Genomic DNA, 27604 nt, shown 5'->3' with positions numbered 1-27604 from the left:
TTCCCTCAATCCAGGCAAACAGTGGCAAGGCCTCGCCGTCCCAAGGGTCCCCTCTTGGAACAGCAGAAGACGGGGGTCACCTGGTGCGAAAGTACACACGCCCTTCCGGCCAGTTAGCCTTCCTAAGTGGCCGCCATCTCTCTACATGCTGATGAGCAGGCAGAGGCCGTGGCCGGGACCCGAGCCTCCCTAACCCACACGCACCGCGTTCCTGGGGAGTCCGTCTGAAGATGCCAGGCCACCTGTCAGAGCATCCAGATGACCAGCCTGCTTCTCCCCTGACACCTGGGCTTCCCTCTGAGCAGTGTGAAGAGATACTGGGTACTTAAAGTTATAACAATGCCTGCCATCGGCAGGGAGACCAAGGATAGACGGGAACCCCAGAACCGCACCCCAAGGTGCTAATGCTTGGGAGTGAGCACCGCTGAACACTGGGCCGCGAAGCCGCCTGCTTTACGGTCGAGATGTTTTTTTCCAAAGCAAAGAACTGCTCGATTATACAAATCGTTTCAAAATCGAGCAGTAGGAGGCTGAACCGCGCATTCCAGATAAATCCCGTCTCTGCACAGAACAGGGCGTGTGACAGGCGGTGGGCTACGTGGTGAGGGTCCCAACGAGAGAACTTCACGACCTCAAGGAGCGTGTTGACGTGAGAATGTCCGAACTCGCGGGGAATTTCTATAAAAATCTGTTTGAGCCAAACCAAGGGTACACCCGGAAGCAAGATCTCGACAGACTGAGAAAAATGCTTCCTAGGATGGCAGTTGGGAGCTTCTCCTTTGCACGTGTGAGGAAGATGACTTGGAGGTACGGATCGGGCTGGCGAGGTGGGGATCGGGTTACAGGCTGGGGAACAAGACCTTGTGCTCTCCAGGGGTCTGAAAAGAGGCGTTTCAAAGGCGTGTTAAACTAGACGCACAGAACCAAGGGACAGATAAACCTTTCACTAAAGAAGTTTCGTGCCCGGGGCGTGACTGCCCACCACGACCGGCCCTGTTAGGTCACCCCGCGAGGTCACCTTCCACAGCACCCCTCTTCTATCCACGAGCACCCAGGCTGACAAGTAACGGGGTCAGGGCACCTCTGGGTCACTCCCAGGACCAAGAGAGAAGCAGCCGAGGGCATCGCCAGGCGGCGAGCACGTGCGCATCGACCGCGCCACGCCTGCGCCCGCGGAGCAGGGGGCGGGGGCGCCGCCTTCCTCTTTCCGTGCTCTTTCCCGGCGTCGGGTCCTTCGATGCTCACATCCTGAGCAAATGAGCCTCACCACGAAGCGGGGTTCCACCGTGCGCACGCGGGGCCAAGGACCTCGGGCCGGGCCCTCGCGAGCTCCGCGCCGGCTCGCCGGCCAGGACGCCTCGGACGACCTGGCGTCCGGCTGCACCTCCCCCGCTCTCCTCTCCGGTTCAGCCTCCGTCCAGCTGCCTCGGCGCCTTTCTGCCTTATAACACCCCGGAGAACTGGACACGATTTAATTCCTCGTGTCTCCAAAAGGACTAGGAACACAGCCCAGGAAAACGCATCGAAGAAGGTTTATGTCATGGCATAGTTTTCACTTTAATCAGCCTCCGTAATACCCCGAGGGAAGAACTCCAGAAGGAAGGGGGAGGGAAGACCCTTCGCCAAGGGTCCGAGCTCCCAACGGACGCCCCTCCCAGCCCCCTCTCCGCTAACACGGCGCGGGTCTGCTACCAAGTACCGTTTCTGCGCTGGACCAGAGACTCCGTTTTAACAGTAAAATCCGACAGAGCAAAATATTGCCAGAACATCTACAAGGTTACTTCTACTTAACCTCTCATTCACAATACACGGCTGACAATGGGTTTTTAGATGGAACTGTTTTTAGACGGAACTGTCCCCTGTGGACTGAGGTGGAAAGTGCTAGAAGCAATGTGGCAGCCAAGCCCGAGGAATGCTGGGTAGTTATGCTAATTTATTGTGCCTGAGGAGTATCCCCCCCCCCCCCCGACCCCAGTGACAGTCTTTAGCATGAACACCGAGGCGGGTTCCATGACGCTGCAGTCTGGGACATACGTGATGTGGTTCAACACGCACATTCTTCGCCTTCGGAATCCGGGAACGTGAAGTTCTCGTTCATCGACTCGTACACGTAAAGAAGGCAGGCAAAGCGTGTCCTGTACGGTGAAGGGCAGGCGGGCGTCGGCTCTTTCCCAGGCCGGCTGTCAGTGCTTCCCATCCGGGGCCAGGTCGACCTGTCCCGCCAACCCCGGAGGCCCACGCTGCGTCAACGACACACACGGAACAATGGCTTGCCCGAGGGTCGCTGCACCTGCCTTCTCCAGGCGAGGGCAGGCTGTGCTGCTCAGTCCTCAGTTCTGTACACGGTCACCTGAACACGCAGGTGGCCGTCCCGGAAGACCCCGTCCCATTCCGGGGCTGCCTCCACCTGGGTCACAGAGGGAGGGGTCTCTCCCAGGAGGAGCCTGTGTCTGCCCTCGGAAAGATCTGGTTCAACACAATTTCACAACCTGTTGGCATGTTAGCATAAATACCAGGCTAAGGGAGTACCTGGAATTTCAAGTCATGCAAAAAAAAAAAAAAGTCAACCGAGCATCCTATGTGCAACTAGAAGGACACACAGGGCCGATCCTGAGCCAGGCTTCCCCTCCAAACCGAGGGGCCCCCCATGGCCGGGAAAGAGCAGAAGACACCCCAGGAGCTCGCAGAGCGTACGTCAGTGTGTAAGGGTGTAGCAGACAGCCTTCGACAGGAAAATACCACGTGCGCACAATGCACAACGCACCCCAATGCCGGCTGCGGGGTTCGCCCGACACACAACGATTCTGGGCAAGTCCGTGCGATTGCCCAGCCCCGCGTTCCTACAGCCCAGCTCTGGCTCTGCGGAAGCAAAGGCCGGGGGTGCCTTTCGGGCCTCCCCTCCTTTCTTCACGCGCCTTCCGTGGTGAGGGTGGGAGCGGAGGCTTAAGTGAAATAATAACAACAGTAACAATGATCACAACAACAACAATAATACAAAACGTAGGCACTGTTGGTGGTGCAGTGGTTGGGCTTGTTTCTGGGCGGCCGACAGGGTTCAAATCCAGCCTCTCCTCCTTAGGAGTCCTCGGCTGCCTCAGCCAAGACACTTGGCCTCTCTTTGCCTCAGTTTCTTCCTCTGTACAGTGGGCAGGATCCTTGTCTGGGCAGCGGAGTGTCTGAGCACAACGAGAATGGACACGTAGCCCAGGGCTGGTCGCCCCAACAGCAGCAGGGGAGCTGCCGCGCAGGCGTCCAGCGGGGAGGGGGCTGCTCGGTGGGCGCCCTCGCAACCTGCCGGGGCGGGGTCAGCACTTTACAGAGAGAAGCTCCCCAAACGAGCCCGGATCCAGCCAGTGTCTCCTGGGCTCCCCAGCGGCCCCCACGCTGAGTGGGTTAGACCTTCCCCTACGCCTTGAAATTACGATCAATTATTCATTAAAAGCCTCTATTTATTTTCAGATTGCACTGAACACAGAGATTAGTGCTTTTCACACGACACCTGGCCCCGCACCAAGAAAGCCAACATCGCTCGTTTTCCAAGATTGCACCCGGCTTTAAGGGGCATCTTTCCACATAAACGTTATGTTCAGGGACACTGACCCTGCTCCCTAAATGAAGTGCACAGCTGTCTCGGTGAACGCCCACCACAGTGCGACTCCCCCCAAACCCCGATTCACGATCGCGGGGTTTCCACGCTCTGCCCGCTGAGCTCACGCCGGCGTGGAGTCAGGCGTGGGACCGCAGGGCCCGGGGGCGCGCGGGGAGGGGCTGTTGCTGCATCGGGCAGAGGCGGAGTGGCCCGCGAACCACGCACACCATCGAAACGAAGGTTTCCGTTTTCTGGGTCACACATTCTGGAGCGAGCCTCTCCCAGGGCGTGAGCAGTAGTGCGTGGGCGGCAGGTGCTCTGCGTGTGGGCACGTGAGCGCCACCTGGCGGGAGGCGGTGCGAGCCCCTGGAGAGGGGTCTGGAGGGGACGGCTCGGCAGAGGGCCCCGCTGCCCTGCTGCCCGGGACGCCGGCCCGCCCCTCCGTCCCCAGGCGGAGCGGGTGCCTGTGCACGACCAGCCCCGGTGACAGGCGCCCGCAGGGCTGCAGAGACGCCCTGCCAGGTGGCAGCTCCCCATGGGAGTGTGGGGGGGGGACGCCCCCGGGGAAAATGCACGACCCCTGCAGGGCTGCTGCTGGCCATCTCTGTCCCGGCTCCCAAACCCATGGAGCCTCCCAAGTGATGAGTGCGTCCCGTGTGCTGGTCACCAGCAAGACAGAGACAGGAGCGGAGAGGGCGGACACCTGCTTCCGACTCGGCAGGGGAGAGGCTGGAGGGTGCGTTCCGTCACCGATGGCCGGTGATTTAATCAACTGTGTCTACGTGATGGCGCCCCACATAAAACCCCTTAGAGAGCTTCTGGGCTGGTCACATGAAGAGGTGCTAGGAGCGTGGTGTGTCCAGGGTGGGGGATGGAGGCCCCTCCCGGCCCCACACCCGGCCCTACACCACCTCCGTCCGCCTTGCCGCTCCTGAGTCCTGTACCGTCGACGGGCAGGAATAAGTCAACGGGCTTCTGGGAGCTGTTCTAGCAAATTACGGAACCCAGGGAGGGGTGGGAACCCCCAACTTCACAGCCAATCGGTCAGAAGTACAGGGGGCCCCAACTTGGGACTGGCCTCAGGATGGGCCCTGAACCTGTGGGGTCTGCGCTACCCCAAGGGACCGTGTTGAAATCGACATGAACACTGGACTGGTGTCCAGGGGGCGGAGAACTGGGGGTTGCAGGGAAGAGGAGACCCACTGTGGCAGAGGAGACGCACTGTGTGTGTCAGAGGAGAGAGACCCACTGTGTGTGTCAGAGGAGAGAGACCCACTGTGTCGGAGGAGACCCACTGTGTGTGTTGGAGGAGAGAGACCCATTGTGTGTGTCAGAGATGACCCACTGTGTGTGTCAGAAGAGATCCACTGTGTCGGAAGAGAGAGACCCACTGTGTGTGTTGGAGGAGACTCACTGTGCCGTGAGCAATCCCAGCTCAGACGGCGGCCGACGGAGCGGAGGCCCCAGGGAGCCTCTGCGCGGTGTGGGAAAGTGGGTCCGGTGGAGCTGAGTGTCGGTGATGCCTGCCGGCCCGCATCCTGTGCACGTGCTCCAGCGGGGGCCCCTGTCCACCCAACTGGTCAGCCAGCTTGTCCAACGGGACAGCACTAGCCATAGCACGATGGGGCAATAACACGTTCTCATGTCCTCGTCAAGCCAAGAAAACATAAAAGTCAAGAATTGTGAAGAAACTTATAATACAAAATCAGACTATGTGTGTCTGCGCAGATAAAAAGCCTCCAGGAGCACACCGTGGACAGCGGTCAGTGGCCCCATCCGGGGGAGCAGAAGGGGGTGCTCAGTGCGGGAAACGAGAGGGCAGGCTTTAAAAAATAAAGTTTATACACTTTCAAACTCCTTCCAGCTTTTTAACAAGCGCGCACGGTTCTGTAACTGTATTAAAACGCAGTTTACACAGCCACTGTCTGAGGCCGCTTCTCTGGCAGTCCGCATCAGGACCTTTAAAAGCGGTCCACTGCTAGTTCCAGCCCCCGTTCCCTCCTCTCTGCCTCCGGGCCAGCCCTGAGCCCTCTGCCCTCTGCTATCCCTTAAATGGGACAGTGTCAGAAAACAGCAAACCGCTCCCACGAAGGGGCACAGTGCCTATCTGCCTGTAAAGCAGAGCTCGCGCGCGGCCTGGGGAGGCACTCCCCACGCAGGGCGGGGTCGGGCCTGCAGGGGTCTGCACCTCCGCACCCCCGGTCTGTGAAACTCAGGCGCTGGACCACCTGCTTGCCCAGCCCTTCGGCTCTGCGGGCTGCACTGGGCTCAGCATCCTGCTTGTTGCCATCAGTTTCCTCCCATGGCCCCACTATGTTCCAGAGACTCCCTCACCCCTGTTCCAGGGTCATCTCCAGGATGGGCACGGCCATAGGGAGAGTGAGCCCTCCTGGGCTGCCAGGGCAGAGGGGGCCAGGACGAGACTCTGCAGACTGCGTCCGGGACACCTGGTCCAGCCAGGTGTGCATGCCGGCAACCGGGCAGCCCCACGCCTGCCCTGGACGGGCCCGAGCTCATGCTGGGGGCAAGGACACAGCACACACACAAGTCCACTGCAGCTCGGTCACGCTTGAGAAAAAGAGGGAACAACCTGGTTATCCATCCACAGAGGATGCAGAGAGCAGCGGTGGGGCCCCCAGGACCCAGGCTAAAGCTAACAGACAGAGACACCTCCGTCAGCCTGGGTGACCCTCGAAACCGCCACGGCCTGCGAAGCGAAAGCCTGTCGTTAAATTATACGGATAAAGTGATGCACGTTTTGAATGCTCAAGCGACACCCTCGCTGAGACGGGGAAGAGGGGGGCACGCGAGGGGCGGGGGGGCGGGGCTGGCAACGCTGCTTCTCCTCGGGTCACACAGGCGGGTCACACAGGTGTCCCTCCCTCACCACCTGCTAAGCGGCATGCATTCAACTTACTAACACAACGTGTAGAGAATCAAGGGTAAGCTTCGTATTTACGAGAAAGTATTTTTTAGGACACTTTCCCGGATACTTTCCATTAAAAAAGTCATTAAAATTATTCATGGTATTTGACCAGTGTAATAAATAATTTCGGGCTGTGAGTTGCTAGCAACTGTAAAACGAACTCTACATAATATCTAAGTAGCTCAAATCTATACACAATGTTGCAGAATATGTACACACACACCATACCATTGGATACATGTCATTGCGATATAATTCACATGCCATCTACCTCACTCGTTTAAACTACAGAATTAAGTGTTTTTAAAAATATACTTCACAGAGTTGTACAAACCATCACTGCCATCACCGTTAGAACATTTTCATCACCCCCAAAAGAAGCTCTGCCCCCAGAGCAGTTACGGTCCAAGTCCGCTTAAAAACCACACCCACCGGCCCTGGCAACCGCCCGTCTATCTGTCTCTGTCGATTTTGCTTATTCTGAACATGTCGCATACACGGGGTCACACACGTGGGGCTTTGTGTGTGGCTTCTCTCAGTTACCCTGTCTTCAAGGCTCATCCACGCTGTGGCACGAGTCAGAGCCTCATCCCTGTACAAGGACGAATAATACTCCATCACACGGAGGGACCACATTTTGGCGGGCCAGGTTTTTTTAATGTACGGATCTGCATTTTCCATACTTCTGAGACAGAATAAGCTCCCCCACCGGCTCTGAACGGGCTCCCCGCGGTAAAGAAAGGCTGGCCTCAGGCGACAGCCTGCTCACCTTGTCCTGGGCCGAGCTGGTCACGCTCGAGACACGCCGCACCTCCAGCTCCAGGGGCTGCTGCAGAGGGTCCTCCTCGAAGGCCAGGAGCAGCGGGCCCTGGAAAGAAGACACTCGGTGAGCAGAGGCGTGCGTGCGGTGCGCCCGCAGCTGAAACGCCGTGAAGTCGTCGCTCTGGAGCCCCGAAATCTAAGACAGCGCACTATGGCTCCCCTCAGTCAGGTCTGTGCGACCACGTGGCAGTGACGGTCACATGTCAGCAGGTCACGCACCTGCAATTCGGCCGGGGCCGGCTTACTCTCGGGGGCGGGGCTCGGTGTGGGGAAAAGATGGGACGCGGACGAACGCAGGGACAGAGCCGCAGACGCCGGGCTGGCCGCCCCGGCTCCCCGGGGGGCGCTGGCACCGGCCTGTGGGCGCGCGCTCCGGGCCCGGGGTCCGGCCGAGCACGGCGGCTCTGAGGGCACGTCACCCCGCTTCTGTTTCTGGGAAGGGCCTCTCCCCGCTCCCCGTCCTTAAGGCGCCTCCTTCTCTTCGCCCGCCGCCCGAAGGGTGGGTGGCAGGGACCCCCAGGGGATGGCCGCCTCTCCCTGGAACTTGAGATTCCTTGGCTGGAAATGAGCCAGCCTGGTGGCTGTGCCCAGGGAGAGGGTTCAGGCCCCCGAAGGCCAGCTTCGCAGACCTCGGGAGCCGCCAGCTCCTCCCTCGGAGGAGGCTCCTGGTTCAAACTGTCCTCAGCTCTGTACACCGCCCCCCCCTCCAGTAAACTCGGTCTATACTAGGTTCCTGCAGTTAACAATCTCCAAGTGAGATGTGCAATTAAATTAATATGACCCCGAGGCAACAAGACAGAGACTTTGTAAAAGAACAAATCAGGGCTTGGAGAGCCAAGCAGGTCCTGCGCTCTTAAAAACAAATTCCCTTGAGAGGCCAAACCCTTATGCAAACAAGTCGCTGGAATGAAACTTCCTAAAGGCTTCCTGACCTGTGTAGACCGTGCCTCACAGTCAAGCCTGTTCCGATCGGGCAGTTCAAGAAAAACTCCCCTCCACCCACCCACAGCTCCCACAGCTCCTCGTTCGTGGAGGGCCGGGTCCAAGCGCCCGCCCGACTGGGCGGGGGTCTCCTGGCAGCACAGTGCATGTGGGCCGGAGGAATTCCCGACACCCCCAAACGAAGCTAAGAGGCATGGACGTTCCCATTTGCATGCTTCTAACCTCGCCCTGTTTTAGCAATGCCTATCTCACCCCCAAAAAATCAAGGGAGAATTAAATCGAGAGTGATGAAATCGCAGTTTCTGGGGTGCTCCACGGACATCCTCCACGGCGGGCACTTGTTCTGACGTGACCGGCTGCTGGCCAGGGGCCACGGCAAGAGCTCGGTGCTGTCCCGGGTCCGTGCGCCCGGCCGGCCGGCTGAGGGCACAGCCCCCAGGACGGAGCCCCGTGCCAGGCGGGGAACCGAGCCATCGCCGCAGTGGTCCCGGCCGCTGGGCTGCACGGCGCAACGATGTGCCTTCCCTCCCCGCTGACAGCCACCATGGCCGCGAGCAGCCTGGACGTCGCCTCCAGCCCCGGGCATCGGTAGCTGCTGTCTGCGCCCTCTTACCCACAGCACCTGAAAAGGTTCTGCTGGGAAAGGTAAGACCAAGGGGTGGTCTCCCAAGGAAAGGAAGTGTCCAAGTAAAACAAGGATTCTCCTCCCACTGCCTGATCCTCAGGTTTCGGGAAGCCCAGCACGTGCACCATGCCCAGCCACGAACCCCCAGGCCCGCAGGGCCCGCATTCCAGACGCGACCCCACTCACACTAAAGCCAGACGCACAGCCACGCGGGAAAGCAACAGGCAGGAGTTGCCGGGAAAATACTGGCCAAGGACAGCCAGGCGGGGGACGGGCCCTGGTGGCCCCCCGCACACACTACACGCCCGTCCCCGTCCAAGCTGTGGAGCTGGCACGTGGACATGCAACCGGATCAGCGGCCGGAGCAGGGACCCCGCAGGGACCCGGACACACGTGCGGACCGAGCCCAGGACACGGCGGGGCCCCAGGTCGCCGGGTGAGAGGAATTCTCTCCTCAGTGAGGATGCGGCGGGGAGCCCCGCTGGAACACACGAACCTAACTGCACAAGCGCCCCGAGGGGAGGGTGCGCACAGGGCTGGGCCGGGGCGCTCTGGGAAACGGCGGTGGACCAGGCGCGAATGCCGTCATCTGGGCAGTGAGTGCGTTTCTCACGGGGTACAGGCTGGCGGTCCAGAGAGCACTCTGTGCCCCTGCTAGAGTCCAGCGAGTCGGTGAATACGGTCCAGACGGTAAGTATCCAACGCCTCCCTCGGGGGGGGGGGGCTAAAAATACGGGGAGCAGAAGAGGAAACAAACTGAGCTGCTGACCTGGAGCCCAGGGGGTCAGTCTAAGGCCATGGTTTAAAGACACAGACAGGTAGCAAGACGCGAAATACGGATGCGTGCGCACGGGGGAGTTGCTGTGCACACGTATGTTCCCCAGCTCTGCCCACTAGTAGGGTCTAGAAGCGAGGAGACCCCCGCAGCAGTGGGCACAGCTGACGCCCGGAGCGCGGTTTCGAAACACTTCTCTCGAAGAAGGCATCGGGGCCGCCTGTGGTGGCACCATCAGGAAGGAAGTGCTGTCTGTCTGTCTGTCGTCTGTCTGTCATCTGTCTACCAGCTGCCTATCATCCAGCCATCTAGCGTCGTCTAAATGGAGGACCACGGAAGGCTACTTCTGAAAGGGCTCCTCATGGTCAAGACGGGAGCAATTTAAGCTTCGAAACGAATAGCGACAGGACTGGATTAGAACCCACAGAACAGGATGCTCGCGAGTCCACACTGATGTAACCCACTACGTGTACGGATGGAGGAGAAGCGGCGGCTCTTTCCTGCAGAATTCCAATGAGCACACGCGGGAGGAGAGCACAAAACAAAACGGACAAGCAGGGCTTTTTAGAAGTAGTCGCCGTAGACGCGTCACATAGACTGCTGCCAAACTTGGCGAGCGGAAATGTGAGGGATAACAGGATTTGTGCAGCTTCGAAGTCCCTCCCCAAGGTAGGTGTTCACTCCAGAGGGAATGACACAAGACGAGACATGCGACGGAAAGAAACCAGCAGAAACCACTTAGCCAAGGGATCAGGGCCGCCGTCCCCAGCCGTAAGTCACGCTGACACGATGAACCCTGGGATTCGGCACACAGAAAGGGCGCATCACTGCTGTGCTTTGTATGACCTCGCTCCAGTCAAGGTCATGAAAAACAAGGAGAGACCAGGGAACTGTTCCAGGCTTCGGGAGACTAAGGAAACGCAACAGCTCAATGCCACTTGGGACCTGCAGGGGACCCTAGAACAAGAAAAGCATACTCGCGCCACACCAGTATTCAGATAAGGTCTTCGAGTTTCTTAAAGACCATTGCCAACGTTAGTATCTGATGCTGTTACAATGTTGATTTCTTACACTGTTACAATGTTACCATAAATTATGGTAACCTTGTGCCAATGTTAGTTTCTTGGTTCTGATCCTTGTGTTATGGTTACCGGAGGCAAGGTGAAGAATACATGACAATTCAGAATTATTTTTGCAACTTTTCTATAAACCTAAGAGCAGTAAAGTGTGTGTGTGTGTGTGTGTGTGTGTATTAAAGAGATTTTACAAGAGCGCAGCCCACCTTTATTGATTATATCTGCTGAATGCCTCACATAGGTCTCGTTTCATCTGGAGTCGGTTCTGTTTTCCAGACTGAACCCAGAGTTACTCTCTTCTACAGATGACGCAGAGAGGTCAGGAGTTGCCAGAGGCCACACCGCCCCAGAGCTTTCAGCCTAAGCAATGAGCACACGGCTCTTCCAGGCTCCAGAAGTCCCCTCCCATCTCGGCAGCCCACGAGGGCCAGCGAGAGTGGAAGTTAGCTTTGGCTGTGTTTTCGTTAACACAACACCCACTCTTCCTTCCCCTGGATTCCTGTCTCACGGGGAGAACGGGCGAGTGCGCAGAGCCACCTGAACTGGCGCCTGTCCCTGGGTTTCGTAGCCACAATTTGCAAAGTCATCAGTGAGCCTCTTTAATGTTGATTCTTTAGAAGTGAAAAACAAAGCACATTAAACGGCTTGTTTTGCCCAGGCTTGGCCAGCTCCCAGGCGGGGAAGGCCTGTGTCCAGATGGGGTGATGACAATGTCACTGTTTCTCGCCATCGGCGACAAGTGTCTAACAGCCCCTGCCACTCGCCCCGACCCCGGTGCTGGGCACTGGGTGGGTGCGCTGTGCCCGGACAGACAGGGCTCTGGCCCCGCTCACAATGTGGGGAGCTGATGAGGCGCAAGTGACCACAAGGTGCCAGTGTGATGTGGGGACAAGCGCAGGCTGCCGGGTGGGGGTAGGGCCGCATCCTGGCTGAATGGGAGTGTCAGGGACCTTTGTGCCGAGACCTGAAAGGTTTACAGAAGTTAAACAAGGAGGAAGGTTAAATATGCACTCAAGACAAAAGAAATGACCCGTGGGAAGGTCCTGCTCGGGAAAACCCTGAATGTTTGGGTAACAGGGGACTGGTAGGGGTCACACAGAGGGAGCGGGGAGGGGCCCGTACAGAGCCCTTCTCCAAGGTCACCTTCACAGCCTTACCAACTGACTGCTCATGCTGCGGCCACTGCCGCTGTTGGTCAAGCTGTTCGGGCTTCTGCGAGCAGCACCCAAAGCTTCCCGCGCGCCAGGGAAACGGAAGTCCCGTCCCTTTGCTCTTTAAGTCGCGGCTCATCGTATGCAAGTTCGAGCCACCAGAAACATCTTCTGAGTTCACGCGGGCTCTTTTTTCCCCACAAACACCGTAAATCGTCCCACAGTCTCCGTCTTTTGCATTCAGAACATTCCTCTGGGAAAAAATCCCGGGGCAAAGGACTCGAGGAACCAACCGCCTCGGGGGAGCCCACACGAGACAAGTCCAGAACGCGGCCGGACAGTGTCGCCCTGGGGACGGAAGTGCTGTCCAGACCACCAGCGGGGGTCGCGGGCCACAGGCGCCTGGCTTCCCGAGCCAGCGAACTCCTGTGGGACCGGGGACCCGGGGCCTCGCGGGCGGCTGTCGGGGGGCGAGGACCACCGCGGGGGCGCCCGCCTGTCACCGCGGCCGTTCTGTGACTGTCGGCGGGAGGCAGGGCGACTAAAGGGAAACCCCGGCTGCCACCTTTGGGTGACAGGGTGTTAGCGCCCAGTCTAGCGACGGAGGCGGTTAATTCCAGAACCCTCTGTCCTCCGTGAGCCGTGCTCGGATCAACTGGAATCGGGTGCTTGTGGCATGAGAGTGGAGAGGGGTTGCTGGGTGGAGGGGACCCTGACTGCCGGCCGGCTCGGGGACGGCGTGTGTGCAGTGGCCCCTCGCTCGTGGGAAGCTGGCTCGGGGACCCTGGGGGGCACGGGGCACGCTCCCGGCACCCCCACCTCGTCTGAACTGGGCGGGGCGGCTCGCGCCCCGCTCCCCGAGCGCCGGGCGAGGCAGCTAAGATTTCCCCTCGTGTCTCTGTGGCTCACCCTCCTGTCCGATTTTAAAAGAGTGTGGAGCGAGGGTCAGAGTCGCGGGGCCCAACGCCGCGGGGGGCCTGCGCCACCACGGTCACGCATCGTCCAGGGTCGAAGCGGACTCCGCACGCTGTCACGCCACCCCCGGGCCCCTGGACAAACGGCCCCCTCGCAGGGATGGCGCGGGAAACGATCGCACCCGTTTCTGCTCTCCTGCTGGACCTCAGTGAAAGGGAGCATGCGGCCTCAGAGTCGCATTTGCTGCCCACAGGGGAAGGTGACCGCAGTGCAGACAGACCGTGAGGTCGCGGCCAAGGTATGGGCCCCAGCACGTCTCTCCAGCTCACAGGCCTCAGTCTCCCCCCAGAGAAGCGAGGCGCTCAGCTAGAAAGAAGACTTCGGGGTTCCTTTCCATCTTAAAATCCAAAGCTGAGTGAGACTTAGAGTGGGAGGGGCCACCGTCTCCACTGGACAGAGACATCCACCTTTCGCGAAAGATGCTGGATATGATTCAGTCACTTCCGGTGCGTCCCCAACCCCCGAGTGACAGGCTGAGGAGTGGTCCCCTCCCGTGCCAGGACAGGGCCGGGCAAGAGGGAGCCACTAAGTCCTGGCACTCCGGGCCGAGAGCGGGCACGGAGGGTCAACCCTAATCCCGGATTAATGGGATCAAGTTGGAGCGAGGGCAGAGACAGTGCGGGGCTGGCTGCCAGGGTCACGGCGCCCACTGACGAGACGGCGGCCTGCTCAGCCCTGCTGCCAAGGGCGCTGCAATGGGACCGCCCGGGACGGAGGAGCGTGTGGGGCGCACTGGCGGCCGGAGCCCCGTTCCCCAGATCCTACCTGCCTGCAAAACCTTCCACTTGAATTCAAATCCAGCAGTGCTTCTGGGCCCTGGGAGAGCAGCGCCTGATGCCAAAGTCGGACCCAGTCCCTGTCCACGCCAAAGCGGCAGGGAAGGCTCCGCTGCTCTGAGCTTGAATTTGAACCGTGCACTGTGGCCCCGCCCAGACAGGCGTCTGGAAACACGGAGGTCTGAGGCTGCAGGCATGGTCAACGCAGACCCGGAGCCGACAGAGCAAACGAGCCGGAGCCCTCCTTCCAGTCCCCGAAAATCAGAGCCCTCTCTGCGCACCCCCCCCCCCACCGCCAGAGCCCGGCGACTCCGCGAAAGGTTTTCTGCCCAAACCAGCGGCTCCCCTCACTGTTCTCAGCTTCCCTTGACCAGCCAGACGTCCCAGAGAGGCGTTTCCGCGGAGCGTTGTGTCTAAGGCAGTCCCGTTCTCTACGCCAATCGAGACGTGCCAAGAAAGGGGGCGGATGCGCTAAGCAGGGCCCCCCAGCTCGCGGGGGCAGGGTCAGGCCTCTGCACCCCGGACTCGGTCAGGAGGCCCGGAGTGAAAACCCAGGAGGGTCATCCAGGTCGTTGATCCAGCACTCTCTTGCATTTTAGGGAGAGTGAGGACAAGGCTCAAGCCCACTCACGCCACCAACCCAAGCGGATTCAGCCCCAGAACCTGGCCTGTGGTCAATCAGGGGTCAGCGCCAGCAGCTCGGTGGGCAAGCAAATCTAGTTTGCCCCGGGAGTGAGGACGCACGGCTTTAGGGCTCCCACGAGAGACGAGGCGTTTCCCCAGAGCAGGAGACACCCAGTCCGGGCAGCTGGGGCACAGATTCTAGGTACCGAGACAGACGGCAGTCGACGGGCCTGTATTAGTCCAAAAGGAACGGCATTTTCTCAGTCGTAGAGAACATAGTCTTTCAAGCTATTAAGTTTACGCTCACTTATATACAAAGTTTTCTTGTTTTTTTAAACCCATGGCCCTGTGAGTCAGACCACGTCACGAAGACCAGGCAGAGGGTCCTCTGTGGAACATTCCAGAATGGATGGGTCCAGGCATGCAGCATTCACTGTCCAAAGCCAACAGCCACCGGCCTCTCCATCGAGCTGCACGAGCAGCCACGGGACCATTGGCGGGAGCTGGGAGGCCCCTCCCCAAACCCACCCGCCCGAACTCCTCCTTCGGAATGTCCGCAAACAGTAGATATCAGGAGCTTGTCGTTAAACTAAGATGCCTTAAAAGCAAAAATAAGTCACCGCGTCATTAACCGCGGAAGAAACAAAACCACAGGGCGCGGGGGGGGGGGGGGTGGCGGGGGATGGCAGCAGCTAGGTCACCAGCCCCTGGACCCTGGGGCAGCGGCCAGCGAGGTTTCCGTCCGGGCTCCACAGCCCACGGGCTGTGTGACGCTCGGCAGGTTCCTGAACCTCTCAAGGCCTCAGGTCCTCACCTGGACAGGGTTGACCAGGTCTCAATTCTGGGACTTGCGAGGATCCAAAGATAATGTATGCACCAACAGCCCCCAACACACTGTCCGGCAAGGGGCTGGCCCGCAAAAAAAAAAAAAAAAAAAAAAAAGTTGCTGCTTTTACACACCAGGGAACGCGAACCTTTTGGAAATGCATTCTTGGTGAAGTTCTGCCCTGTAGATGGAAGCCTATTTGGGTCACGGTTATTCATCTGTCAGGAGCAAAAGCAGAAAGTCCCCAACTGGGAACGGAACGGCCTGGGACTCCAGGAAGGGCAGGTGTGAGGGAGAAGGGGGCTGCCCCCCCAACAGCTGGGACCCAGCACGCCTCACCTGGGGCGAGAAAGGTCCAATCATTTTGTCTTGACTCCCTATCAAGGATCGTCATCTCTCTGGGGTCCTTTTCCTAACTTTCGAGGACTTCCCGCTGCGGGGAGGGCTCCCCCTGGGACGGGTCAAGGGCTGCCCAAGGCTCCAGCGACAACTGTGCCTTGACGGTCCGGTCGGCAGCCGGCCACCAGCCCCCCGACCCCGCAGCTCCGCCGGCGCCCTCACGGAAACTCACCCCTTCCCGCCTGGCCTCGCGGTTCAGGGCGGCCACCCAGGCGGCCTGCCACTGGCTCCTCCAGCTGCGGAGCGTCAGGATCCAGGAGAGCAGCACGTCCGGCCCGGAGCGCTCGTCCCCGCCGGGTTCCGCCGCCGCCCGCCGCAGGGGCCGGGGTCGCGCCCTGGCCAGCGCCCACTGCGCTAGGTACAGGCCCACCGTGCCCAGGGCCACGACGAAGAGCGACACCAAGACCAGCCACTGGACCTCACCGAGCCATGAGCCCAGGAGGGACATGGTGATGGCGCATACCCGGCGCGCCTCGCGCCAACTTCCCAGGGCAGCCCAGCGGGGCGCGGGGCGCGCGGCCGGCCGGGGGGCGTGGAGGACTCCGCGGGCCCGGGCCGGGGCCGGGGCCGGGCGGGGCGAGCAGGAGGAAACGCCGGCCGGCGCACGGCGGCCACAGCCCGGGCCTGCGCCCCCAGCCCCGCACACCTGGCAGTGGGGACGCGGCGGCCGGCGTCCCCGACTCGGCGTCCAGGCAGTTCCCGGCACCGCAGCCGGGCACGCTTCCTCCTGCGCGCGCCGCCCTGGGCGTCCCGCCCGCGGCCCAGCAGTGGCCAGAGAGGCTCGGGCCGGGGGCGGGGGAGGGGGCGAGGCGGGGCCGGGCCTGAGGGGGCGGGGCCTGGGTGGCTGGCGCCCGAGCTGTCCCCGCCCCCTTAAAGGCCCCGCGCCGCACCCCCAACGGCCTCTGTGGGTACCGCCCCCGCCGCACCCCGGGGCTCCCGCCCCGCCCATGCGCGCGCGCCGCCCGCCTCCTCCGGTGACTTCCCGCGGGCCGCGGCGGCGCGGTGGCCCGTGCTGGGCGTGCCCGGCGCGGTCCCGCGGCGTGGCGACGCGAGAGCGCAGTGCGCTCGGGACTTTCCAATTAGTCAGCTGGACCCCAACCAGGCTGCTGCAGGCTGGCTGGTTCGGCTTCCCTGTGCGTGTGTGCGCGCGTGTGCATGTGTGGGCACGCCTGTGTGCACCTGCGCGTGCGGAAGGGTGATTTTTGGGATCACCATCTGCCCTCCGGCAAGACAGTGTCTGGTTTTAACTACTTAGAAAGTCCCTAGAAATCCACGACTCACGCCCAAAGTCAGGAGGGCCTGCGGCCTCACTGGCTGCGTATGGATGCGTTATTTGTTGAGAAGCATGTTCGCACTCGTGTGTGGCAGGCCCCCTGTGCCCCTCACCATTGTTAGGGAATGCAACGTAACGCTAGCTGGAGAGCCCCAAGACCTCATGCGAGGCCTTGGCGTGCTGTGCTGGCGTGTTCTGCAGCCGTGTGAAGGGTCTTGACTTTGAACTGGCTTCGCTAGACCTGGACACGTAGCCGTCTGTCACCTGGCCAGGGTCTGCTGATGGGCCAATGTGCTTGGGAACACCCGTGGGGATTTGGGCTGGGTCACTGCCGCAGAGAGGTCCTCAGGGGACCCCCTCGCAGCTCCCTCCCTGACGCTGTGCGGGGTTAAGGGAAGCCTTAGGACCTGGCTCAGGGGGAGTTTGCTAAAACAGGCTAGTTTGGCAGATAGGAGATTAGGATCTAGATCTGGTTCACAGGCTAGTGGCGATTTTTTGACACCTATTTGTGCAAAATCCCTGGAACAGCAGAGCAAAGAGAACCACTGAGGACGCTGTGGTGGACCCGGCCTGGGTGCCACAGATGAGAGCCAGAAGCAAGGTTGGCGCGATGACTCGTGAGAACTGCGTGTGCGCGTGTGTGCGCATGCGCATGCGTGCAAAGGCCCTGAGGCCTGCGCATAGCTCGGGACGGCTGAGGCGGGCAGGGCAGCCGGACAGCAGCGGGTTGGAGGTGGTCAGGAGCGGGGCAGAGCCACACCTACAGCACCTGAAGTAATTGCATTTTACAAATACCACTCCCAACAGCAGGTGGAGGCGAGTCGAAAGGAAGTGGAGGGGTCAGAGAGCCCTGCGAGACGGCGGCCCCCAGGGTTCATGAGAAGGGTTTAAATTAGGCCTGGCGCATGGCGGGGGCGTGGGGGGGGGGCGGTGGGGAGATGGGTCCTCGCGGGAGAGGGCACCCCTTGTTCAGAGGCTGGAGGTCAGGAGAGGCAAGCCTGAAATCGTGGGCCAGTGAGCAGCAGGAGGCGAAAGAAGTCTACACCTGAGCGCCCCGGTTTTCTTTGAGAAGGAGGAAGGAATCCGGAGGCGGCTGGACCCAGAGCCCTTGTGGGGATCGAGCAGGAAGCTGGCAGGGAGCCAGAACCATCGGACCGCCCAGCCAGCTGGGCTGGGATGGGGGTGCGGATGGGGACGCAGCCCTCGTTAGGCCAGTCTGTATTAGAAAGTGGAAGGAGAAAGACCCCATCAGCTTTCTGCAAGTTCCCAGCTCGGGGACACCAGCTCTCCCCTCAGCCCACAGGCCCTCGACGGGAGAAAAGGTTTCCTTTTCTCAGAAATCGCCTCTTATTTGGAGCAAACATTAATTATTTTCTGATCCGTAGCCCGATCTGTGCAGCTGAGTAATTCGAGTCCTGCCGGCCAGAGCACCAGGGACAACCAGACACCTCAGGCGCGACGTCTCCCGGATCCGGCACAAGTCCGCGTGTGCACGTGTGTGCCAGCCGCGGCCGCGCTGGCGGTTACGACACCGCCCGTCCTGTGAGACTGGTGAGACCGGTCTCGTTCCTCACGGCCTTGTCTCCGGGGCTCACCTGCTTGGCTCATCTACAGGCTCGTAACAAACTGTGAACTAACAACCACCCCGGTCTGGCATTTTTACAAAGGAATGTCCACACACAGGTATTGAATTGCTTCTGTGTAGAAGCAAATGATGGGAAAATACCTAGGCTTACAGGAAGATGCCGTTGGCTGAAACATGAAGAATGGAAACATCTCATAAATGTCGGCCTTCATTTCTGCTCCCGGCCCAGTGTCTTGGGCTCCCAGTTCCATCCGTCCAATGCACAGAGGGCACCAGGTGGCTCAGCCCCCTGGGAAGAGTGGCATTGCCCCCACCTTGGTGACACTCCCTGCTCCCAGCACTGCCTCCCCCTCCACCCATCTCTCTGCACCCAAGGGGCCGGCCTGCAGCTCTGCCTAGGAAGGATGCTTGTTCTCGCCCGCCAGACTTCCGACAGGCCGGCCTCCAGCACGCTCCGCTCTGCGGTGGGCGTTTGCTGGTTTTAACGCCTGTGCTCTGAATCCCCAGTGTTCTCACTCTGAGCTTCTGTGAGCAGGCGGAGTGGGGCCTGGGTTCCGTGTGCTGGCCATCGTCCCCAAGCTCTCACACCATGGTGATGGTGACGGAACCAGCTCGCAGAGGCCCGAGAGAAACCATGTATTCATCAACTTATGGGGCCCACCAGAAGCTGCCACCTTCCTGGAATATTCCAGAAGACATCGCTCTGAACCTTGAACCAGGTGGTCCCTTGGGGGCAGAGAGGAAGCAGCAGGAACTGTTTCCAAATTCCTCTTCAGAGCCTTCTCTAGTAACTGCTTGTGGGACTGGAGCACCGGATGTGTGAGAAAAGCTCCCTTGTCCTGTTTTTCATTTTAAATATATTTCTAAACTGCTCTTTGTGTAGACAGGCATCGCTTGCTGGGTGATCTCCGCCCACTCGCCCAACCTCCGGGTGCCTCTTCCGTCATCCAGGACGGAGTGTGTTGACGTCTTCCCCAGCCTGGGAGAGTCTGTGATGATGTTATATTTTTAAAAATCAATAAATGTACCCAGTATCACCTGCGCTTCCTGTCTGTAAACAAAGTTATACTTACTGATACTAGAAATTAGTCATTACCAAAATCAAGGTATATACGTAAATACTAGTGAAAAATTTTGTTACATGTGCAATTTATTATCATAAATTTCCAAAAGAGGAAAGGAGGGGGTCTGGGACATTTGTCATCTGTCTCTGACCTGGAGGACACCTTCTCCCCCCTGTAGCAGTTTGCACGATGGCAGCGATGAAGCCGCTGGTGGCGATGATATGGCCTGAATTAGACCCCGATGCCCTGACGGGCCAGAGCCCCGGTCCCCGGCGTGGCTGTGACAGATGATAAGAACGGATGACTTGTGGATACGAGCGGTCAGCTTCCTCCAGTGGCCTTGGAGAGGAGACATTCCGAGAATTCCCTCCTAGCAAAACACTTTTCAGCTTTGGCTCCGTGCCCTCCGCAGTGGGGTCCGTGGGGACATTTGACCCAGTCTCCTTGGCTACGATCATTTCCACCATGGCACATGCTCTGGGTCGCTTTCCTGTCGTGCCTGTGGGGGGATGCAGGGAGCCCACGACCCAGTCGAAGGTCACCCGCAGCCAGAGCCGGTGCTGCAGCAGCTGGTCCCCGCCCCCCTCCATGAGAGAGGCCGCGGACGCGGCTGCCTGACTTGCTCGTGGCGCCTCCCCTCCAGGTGTCTCGGCTCAGCCGTCCTGCGCAACTGCAGGAACGCGACAGCGCAGCGTCCACGGGGCTGGGAGGAAGTCCCCGCGTCTGCAGCCCGGGCTGCACGGCCGCTGTCCCCGGCAGGAGTGACCGCGATGGAGCTGGAAGCACCGTCCAGCAAGCCCCGTCTGCCGGGGGAGTCACTGCACATCCTAGTGGGGGGGGGCACGAGTGCACCCCGCCTGGCGGGCAGGGGGCAGGTGGACACCGCCGTCATGGCCGGCCGCACCCGCAGACGCTCAGGAGGCGCTGGACGTGATGGGCGCGCTTAGTTGTCATGGAAACGCTCGGAGGTCGGCGCCATCATTTTACGGGGGAAGAAGCTGAGTTGGGAGAGGCTGAGTCGCTCGTCTAAGGCCACAGGGCGAGACAGTGGCAGAGCTCGAGTCTGACCCCGGGAGGCCTCGCCCCCAAAGCCCACGTTCATGCCATCAAGTTTCACGAAGCAAATTCTGAAAGAAGAGAAGCGTCGAAAGGTGGAGACGGGGCGTTCCCAGGCCTCGTGGCTTTGGGCCGAGCTCCGTCTAGAGAAGACGAATTCCCCTTTGTGTTCTGGGAGACGTGGAGTCTTTCGAACCCAGAGGGGAAGGAAGTTCGTTTAGAGTTCATCTGAGGGACTCACATGGAGCTTCCGCTGGAGATAAAGATGAAGCCCACCCCGGTGCCAGCCGTGGAGATGGCCGGGACATCAGGTGACCAGCCCACTGAGGAGGATCCGGAGGCCGCTGCCTCAGGAGGGCCCTCCAGGCTCTTCCCAGCCAGCAGGACATGCCCTCACGCCCACCCCGAGGAGCCTGAGTCACGCCGGGGAGGCGGCCGGGAGGGTCAGAGGCAGGGCCGCCAGCCTGCTGCAGGCAATCGGGCCTGCCAGGAGCCTGTCCCCGGCCGCCCGGTGACGCGGTCCCTGGAACTCTGTGCCCATTCCAGGCTGAGGGAGGAATGTGACCCAGATGGCAGCCACCGTCCCCTCCAGGTGTCTCGGCTCAGCCTCCCGCGTGAGTGCCCGAGAGCAAAGTGGTTTGGCCGTTCTGCCTGCGCCCAAGGCTGGGATCGACCTCATACATGAAAATATTTAACCTTGCATTTTCTGCGTGCTGAAAACGTGCTTCCCGGGAGGCCGTCGCCTAGATTAGGGTTTCCCTGACTCAGAAGAGCGCTGACACCTGGGCTCACTCTGTTGGGAAGTCAGATGTGTCCACCCTACAGGATGTCCGGGTCGCAGAGGCTGCTCGGGCGGCGGTGGGAGCCTCTGCCGTCGAGTTACCTTGGCAGAACTTTCCCGAGGATGCATCGGAGGCAGCATCGGGGGTGGCGGCCGTGGGGCTCTGCTGCTGGGGGGACCCCGGGCGCAGAGAGGGGCGCTGCTCCGAGCTCTCAGAACCTGCTGGACGCGCCCATGCCATCCCACGGTCTCGGCCATTCCCAGTGCCGACCTGGGGACCACCCGGGGTCGACGTGGGGCTCAGCTAGAGAAGGGGGTGCTCCTCCCAGCCCCGGAGCAGGAGGGAGGGCCACAGCTCCGCACCAGTGCGGGACCTGGCCGGACACAGTCCCTGGAGGTCACGTCCTGCCTGCGCTTTGGCCTAAAATTGTTCTTCATGTTATATGCTGCTGTTGTTTTTTTTTTTTAAAAAAAAAGAAAAAAAACACGAAACAAAACAAAAAAAAACACCCTTGCTGGGCACGAGGATAGAGTCAACTAAACATCTGGAGAGAGATTTCGCCTCTTTAAGAGTTAAAGGAAACTACTGCTAAAGGGCTTTAAAAATAAGTCAGCGGTACCCCACCCCCTCCTACAAATAACTTGTGTGCTCCCTACGATGATCATCATCTATTCGGGGGTGGGGGTGGGGAGAGGGGGGAATCTCCAAATCACTCAGTAAGACACCGTGAGCAGAGTCGCTGCTCTGGGAAATACCCAGGCCTGGAAACGACTGACTGCTGATCAGGAGAGGAAACACTCGTGCCTCGTTTGCCCCGCACTTCGCAGGAATTCCTGTAACAGGTAACTTTCCAGGCACAGCGAGGCCCGAGGCGGGCGGAGCGCACCTGGGCCCAGGTGTCCTCCGCGAGCTTCATGGGGCACGTCCGCACAACGGCCGTGCAGTGAGAGGAACTCCGCCCACGAGCTTGCCGCAGTGTCTCGTTTTTCACTGATTCTGATGGAGTCATGGTCTCCCCATGGAGGGGGAGCGGTGACCTCACCCGTGAGCACCTGAGGCCACCCCAGGCATTCGCTAGATGCATCATTTCCTGGCAGAGTCACCATCCGGCCAGCTCCTTGTCAGGAAGCCCTGCTGAGTGGGGGTTTGGGGGGAGAGCGAGCCAGCAGCGCAGGGGTACACCACCCGGGACCTCGGTGTCCCCTCCTGGCCTGGTCCACTGCCTCTCCTTGAGGGCAGGGGCCACGAAGATGAGTTGGAGCTGCGGGAGGAAAGCGGCCCAGCTCCTCACCCTCCCAGCTCCTCACCCTCCGAGTTCCTACCCAGGCGGCTGGAGGAAGGCGACTGATGGCCCCAGCAGGAGGAAAAGGTCCCTCCGGCCCCACCCCGGCCGTTTGTGGGAACGCATCACGATCCTGTCCCCGTGTGTTCACACTGCTCCAGGTCTCGATTATCTGTGCATAAGCTATTTTAACTATACTTCTGTGTCCAGCTAGAGGGGAGGAAGTGCCCTGGGAACCACCCTCCCCCACAGGCCTAGGATCCCCAGAAGGAACGCTGGCCGCCTTTCAAATGCACAGGGAATCTTCGCCCCGCAGCGGGGGGGGGGGGGGGGGTCAGGGGCCCCGCAGGAAAAGGAAAGGAAGGCCAGGCTACTTCGTCAGCGCCCTCCTTGCCCCGACGCAGGAAAGGCCAGGGCGGGCTCAGCAGTCTTGGTCACGAAGAGCAGGTGTCTCAGGCCAAGTAAAAGCGACCAGACGGCGACCGGGGCGACGCAGCCCCGGCTGGCGCGAGCGGCCGCGCCCGAACCCCCTTCGCAGCAGGAGCCTGAAGTCGGGCGAGTTCCGGACGTAGCAGGGCCCGACGCTTACCGCCGACACAGCCGGGGTGACAGGTGAGTCCCCAGCCTGACGACCCTCCACTGCCCTCTCCCTGGCTGGGAACAGCCGCGTCAGGACCAGCGACCACAGAGCACCGCGCCTCGGTCCCGGGCACGATCTCCGTCGGACACACCTTCGGGGCCGCGATGTTTAGTCCGAGTCGTCGTAAAGGGCTGGCCGGCTCCCCAGGCGAGACCACGCGCGGTCATCCAGGAGGAAACCTCGCAGCTGCTCGGCGGCGAGAACGCGCGCCTGGGGAGACCGTGGCCCTCTAAACGCCAATTGTCCTTTTTTAAAAAAGGTGGAAATACAGAGTCCTGCAGGATCGAAGGCACCGCAGATGTGGTGGCCAGAGCCGTGCGAGCGTGGGAACGCGCCCTCCCCGGGGACAAGGGACGGCGGGGCCGACCTCCGCCTGCGCATGTCCCTCCGCCTCCCGTACGTGGCCCTCCGCCTCTCGCACGTGTCCCTCTGCCTCCCGCTCCGCGTGCGCGTGTCTCGCAGCCCTCCGCCTCCCCACGTGTCCCTCCGCCTCCCACTCCGCGTGTGCACGTGTCCTTCCGCCTCCCGCTCCGCGTGCGCATGCCCAGCAGCCTTCGCCTCCATGTGTCCCTCCGCCTCCCCCACGTGTCCCTCCGCCTCCCCCACGTGTCCCTCCGCCTCCCCCACGTGTCCCTCCGCCTCCCACTCCGCGTGTGCGTGTGCACGTGTCCTTCCGCCTCCCGCTCCGCGTGCGCATGTGCCTCCCGCCTGCCGCACGTGTCCCCCCGCCTGCCGCACGTGTCCCCCCGCCTCCCACTCCGCGTGCGCATGTACCGCAGCCTTTCCCTCCCGCACGTGTCCTTCCGCCTTCCGCACCGCGTGCACATGTCCCGCAGCTTACTGCCTTCCGCCTGTGTCCCTCCGCCTCCCACTCCGCGTGCGCGTGTCCTTCCGCCTACCGCTCCGCCTGCCGCACGTGTCCCTCCACCTCCTGCTCCGCGTGCGCATGCCCAGCAGCCTTCGCCTTCATGTGTCCCCCTGCCTGCCGCACGTGTCCCTCCGCCTCCCGCCAGCGGGCCCTGTTAGCGGCCGCGCGCGGGGGAGACAATGGGGCATGCAGGGCTGGGGACACCGTGGACACAGGCAGTGCTCGCCGCCCCCCAGTCTCCACAAGGGGTCCCTCCATGGCGCCCAAGTGGACGGTGCCAGTGACCGAAGTTCCTCCCCCTCCCAGGCCACGCAGAGAGCGAAGCCCGGGAGACGCTCCCTGCGGTGGGTGTGTAAGACCCGAAGAGTCTTGTGAGCTGGCGACAAAGGGAACACACGTTTGCGATGGGAACAGCTGGGCCGACCAGTACCGAGGGTGAGGGACGAGCGTCGCAGACCGGGGCACATCCGAGGAGGCCGTCAGGGACACTGTCCGGTGCACGCGGCCAAGTGGCAGAGCCAGCACTCTCGTGAGCTCTGTCCTGCGGGGAGGGCCGGTGCGGGGTGAGCTGGGAGGCGCCTCCGTCATCCTGCACCAGCCAGGACGCCGTCCGTCCCGCTCCGTTTCTAAGAAACGTCCGGGAGAGGCCAGTCCACAGGCAGAGAGCAGAAGAGCGCTTCCCAGGGGCTGGGCACAGGGGCAAGAGTGACAGCTGATGGGCACAGGGGCTCTTCTTGGGGAGAGATGAAAATGTTCTGGAACTGGCTGGTGGTGACGGCCCCAGGACAGTTTGAGGGCACCGAGGGCCACCGAATCACACACTTTTAAAATGGTTAAAATGGCCAGCCCTACGCTGTGTGTTCTAGCACAGCTTAAAAAAAGAGGTTGACCGACGGACACGACAGAGTGAGACGGCGTCCCCGGAGTTCATCTTAACCACGTCCCTTCGGCTTTTCGTAGGGTCCAAAACGAAGGCGATTTGCTTTCTGGTCTTTGAAAGACACAGGCAAGGGGGCGTTGGTCACACGCCTGGCCGAAGGGTCCTGGGTGGAAAGCGGGCTCGCTGGGCTTGTCCCCGGCTTGCGCTGCGACGGCTGGTGCCTCTCGCCACAGGGAAATCCGACCACAGCCCCTTTCCAGGGCCTGCTCTGCAGTGGTTTGGGGTCAGTTCTTGGGTTTTAATTGTTCTGGTCTATATATAGCATGCGTTTCTAAGCTCCTTTGTAAGATCTACATCGAGAGGTGCAGAAAAAGAAATAAACTTAAAAATCAAAGCGTTTGGATGACTGTGAAAAGTAAAATCCAGGTAGGAGCAGGTGAAGGGGTGCCCGAGGCCCTCGCAGCTTCACGCACCTTGTTCTAAGGCCTCAGGGGCATTCGATATTCTCTCGCCCAGGAGAGGAAGGAGACCACAGAATGCTGGGGGGGGGGGGGAGCGGGGTAGAGGGCGATGCTATGACAACGACCTTCAAAGTAAAACTGCGTGATTTTTTCCCCACATCTTTACATCTCCAGGTTTTTTGAGGAAAAGTCGGCGTCTGCTGTCCCTTCTCCGTTTACAGTCGGGGTCCGTCACCGCCGGACCAACCCCATTCCCGCCACCTTCTCGGAGCTGTGACCCAGGCCGGCCTCCCCGGGCGGGGACACCGCCGGGCTCGTCCCCACACACCTCTGAGAGTGTTCCCCAGCGCCCTGCTCCGGGCAGGGTCAGGAGGGTGCTGGGACCCCCCCCCCCCCACGGCCCTGGCCCAGCGCCCTCCCCGCTGCGTAAGTGGGTCTGGCTAGTTTTTTCCCCGGCCCCGCTAGAATGTTTTTCTTTTTCATTTTGGCGTCGCCCACGATCTAGTCGATCGTCTTCCCGCTTTGATTTTGTCTGCAAACCCGGTCAGCGCCGGTGCGCCTTCCAAGTCTCGTTCTAGAAGTGGGTGCCGGCCTGGACCAGGGCGTGCGGGAGGAGCTGGCCTCCGGTCTCGAGGCCGAGTCTCCAAACGGCGAGCGACGGCTCGCAGTCACGTGACCTTGATCATTTCTCAGGTGTATCATCCTGACAGCCAGGGCCAGGATGAGCAGGAGGCTTTGTCAGCACTGCTCCTGCGTCCGTCCACCCGGCCGTTCATGCAGCACCCCTCGGGCTCCCAGCTGCAGCCGGCACAGCGCCAGGTGCTGCGGCCTGTCCTGGCCCCGCCCGAACAGCTGCGGGCCCCGCCTCCAACCGCCCCCACCTACTTCCTGCCTCCGCGCTCTGGCGCCCAGCTGTGCCCGGCACCTGCAGCTCTGCGCCTCCCTCGGCGGCACCAGGCGTCTGCGGTCTGCGCCCCGTGTTTCCTGTCGCCTCCGTGTGGGGCTGGTGCCACCATTCTGGAATACATGCAGACCTCGCGATGACACCATCGGCGCGCTCTGGGGCAAGCCTGGCCGGCGGTGACAGGGCAGGAGGGCGGACGCTCCCTTCCCGGTACCCCCTTCCCAGAGACGCCACTGCCCGTCCGCAGAGGCTGCCAGCAGGAGCCCGGTGCCCAAGGCATCGCTGGCGCGATGTACCTGCCCATGTACCTGCCGGCGGGGCGGGCCTCTTCCCAGCCCCTGCCAGACCCCTGGAGTCGCTGCCGAAGGTGAACCAGCAGGGGGCGAGCTCTTGTTAGTGGGGAGATGGGCGGAGGCCTGCACGAGGGGCTCACAGTGCAGTGGGGTGGACAAAGGTACCCCCAAATCATTCGTTATCATGTGACAAGTGCTAAGCCGGGTACAGGGAGGAGGGCGCGGGCCCTCAGGGCAGCCGTGGGTCGGGGTGGGGGTGGGGGTGGGGGGTTGACCTGGTCTTGGGTGTGAGTGGGAACAAATGAGGCGGTCACTCTGGTCCAGGGCCATGGGCTGGGGGGCGGGGCAGACCCCCCCAGGGCGGTGGGGGGTTGGGGGGTGGACACTCCGGGCAGTGCCCGGCGGCCGGGGAAGGAGAGTGGGCTCCTGCCGCATGGCTCCTGCTGGGTCTGGCTGGGTGCGGGCGAGCTCGCTTGGACCCGAGTGAGGCGAGTTTGGAAGAGGAGGCGGGGCCTGGTCAGAGTGTCCTGCGGAGAGGCCGGTCCTTTCGAGGGGGAACTGGCCGAGGACTCGGCCCGGAAGGGGCGTCGTCAGGCTGCACGTCACACGGAGCCTCGCTGTCTCGCGTGGTCCGGGCCCAGCCGGGAGTCTGGTAGAAACGCAGGGTGTCTGGCCGGCCCCAGGCCCGTGGAGTCCCAGCCTGCATTGTCAGAAGAGCCAGGGGACCTCGGGGCACGTTCAAACTTAAAAGTCCCGTCCCAGGACACTTTGCGGGGGACGCTTCCGACCGGCATGGGGCGGGGCGCTGTACTCCGTGAGGCGGAGGAGGCAGAGGGTTGGGTGGCACCTGCTAAGGACTCCGGCCGGGCGAGACAGAGGAAGGACAGCTGGCAGGTCTCGTCCCTGGGTGGGCGACCCACTCCGTGGAGACGCAGGGCAGGGGCGGCTCGCGGGGAGGTGGACCCTGGGTTCGGCCGGGGACACGCTGCATCTGGGTGTCTAATGCTTCC

At 61.2% G+C, this 27604-nt stretch overlaps 2 protein-coding genes across 4 annotated transcripts in view; one reads left to right on the top strand and one right to left on the bottom strand.

Annotated features, from left to right (window-relative positions):
- Positions 1-16286, bottom strand: part of C2CD2 (C2 calcium dependent domain containing 2) — a 45545-nt gene extending 29259 nt beyond the window's left edge. Inside the window, exons 1-2 of the mRNA XM_016143437.2 lie at positions 15679-16286; positions 7285-7383 (exon numbers count right to left, since the gene is read on the bottom strand). Coding sequence (XP_015998923.2) covers positions 7285-7383; positions 15679-15954 — 375 coding nt within the window. The 5' untranslated portion in view covers positions 15955-16286. The remainder of the gene's footprint in view (positions 1-7284; positions 7384-15678) is intronic.
- Positions 16287-22416: 6130 nt separating this feature from the next.
- LOC118601575 lies at positions 22417-25899 on the top strand. Of its 3 annotated transcripts, none has more exons than XM_036218578.1 (4): positions 22417-22709; positions 22953-23160; positions 24363-24491; positions 25572-25899. In XM_036218578.1, exons 1-4 carry the CDS (start codon positions 22517-22519, stop codon positions 25672-25674), a joined length of 633 nt encoding a protein of 210 aa, XP_036074471.1. In that variant the 5' UTR covers positions 22417-22516; the 3' UTR covers positions 25675-25899. The 3 variants fall into 3 exon arrangements, with proteins under 3 accessions (XP_036074471.1, XP_036074472.1, XP_036074473.1); XM_036218579.1 differs by lacking the exon at positions 25572-25899 and adding an exon at positions 23448-23584 and having other exon boundaries at positions 24363-25075; XM_036218580.1 differs by lacking the exons at positions 22417-22709; positions 22953-23160 and adding an exon at positions 23278-23584.
- Positions 25900-27604: the final 1705 nt, after the last annotated feature.

This window comes from Rousettus aegyptiacus, unplaced genomic scaffold (assembly GCF_014176215.1).
Source record: "Rousettus aegyptiacus isolate mRouAeg1 unplaced genomic scaffold, mRouAeg1.p scaffold_m13_p_4, whole genome shotgun sequence".
Lineage (NCBI taxonomy): Eukaryota > Metazoa > Chordata > Mammalia > Chiroptera > Pteropodidae > Rousettus > Rousettus aegyptiacus.
The sequence above is the reverse complement of the archived record's forward strand: the minus strand, read 5'-3'. Positions and strand labels throughout refer to the sequence as shown.

Excerpts from the sequence above, each read along its gene's own strand:
- LOC118601575 (XM_036218578.1), top strand. The coding sequence starts at position 22,517 with ATGAGTTGGAGCTGCGGGAGGAAAGCGGCCCAGCTCCTCACCCTCCCA. Across the intron at positions 22,710-22,952 it reads GTGTGTTCACACTGCTCCAG|GAAAGGCCAGGGCGGGCTCA; the intron begins GTCTCGATTATC and ends GCCCCGACGCAG. Across the intron at positions 23,161-24,362 it reads CGACACAGCCGGGGTGACAG|GCCACGCAGAGAGCGAAGCC; the intron begins GTGAGTCCCCAG and ends TCCCCCTCCCAG.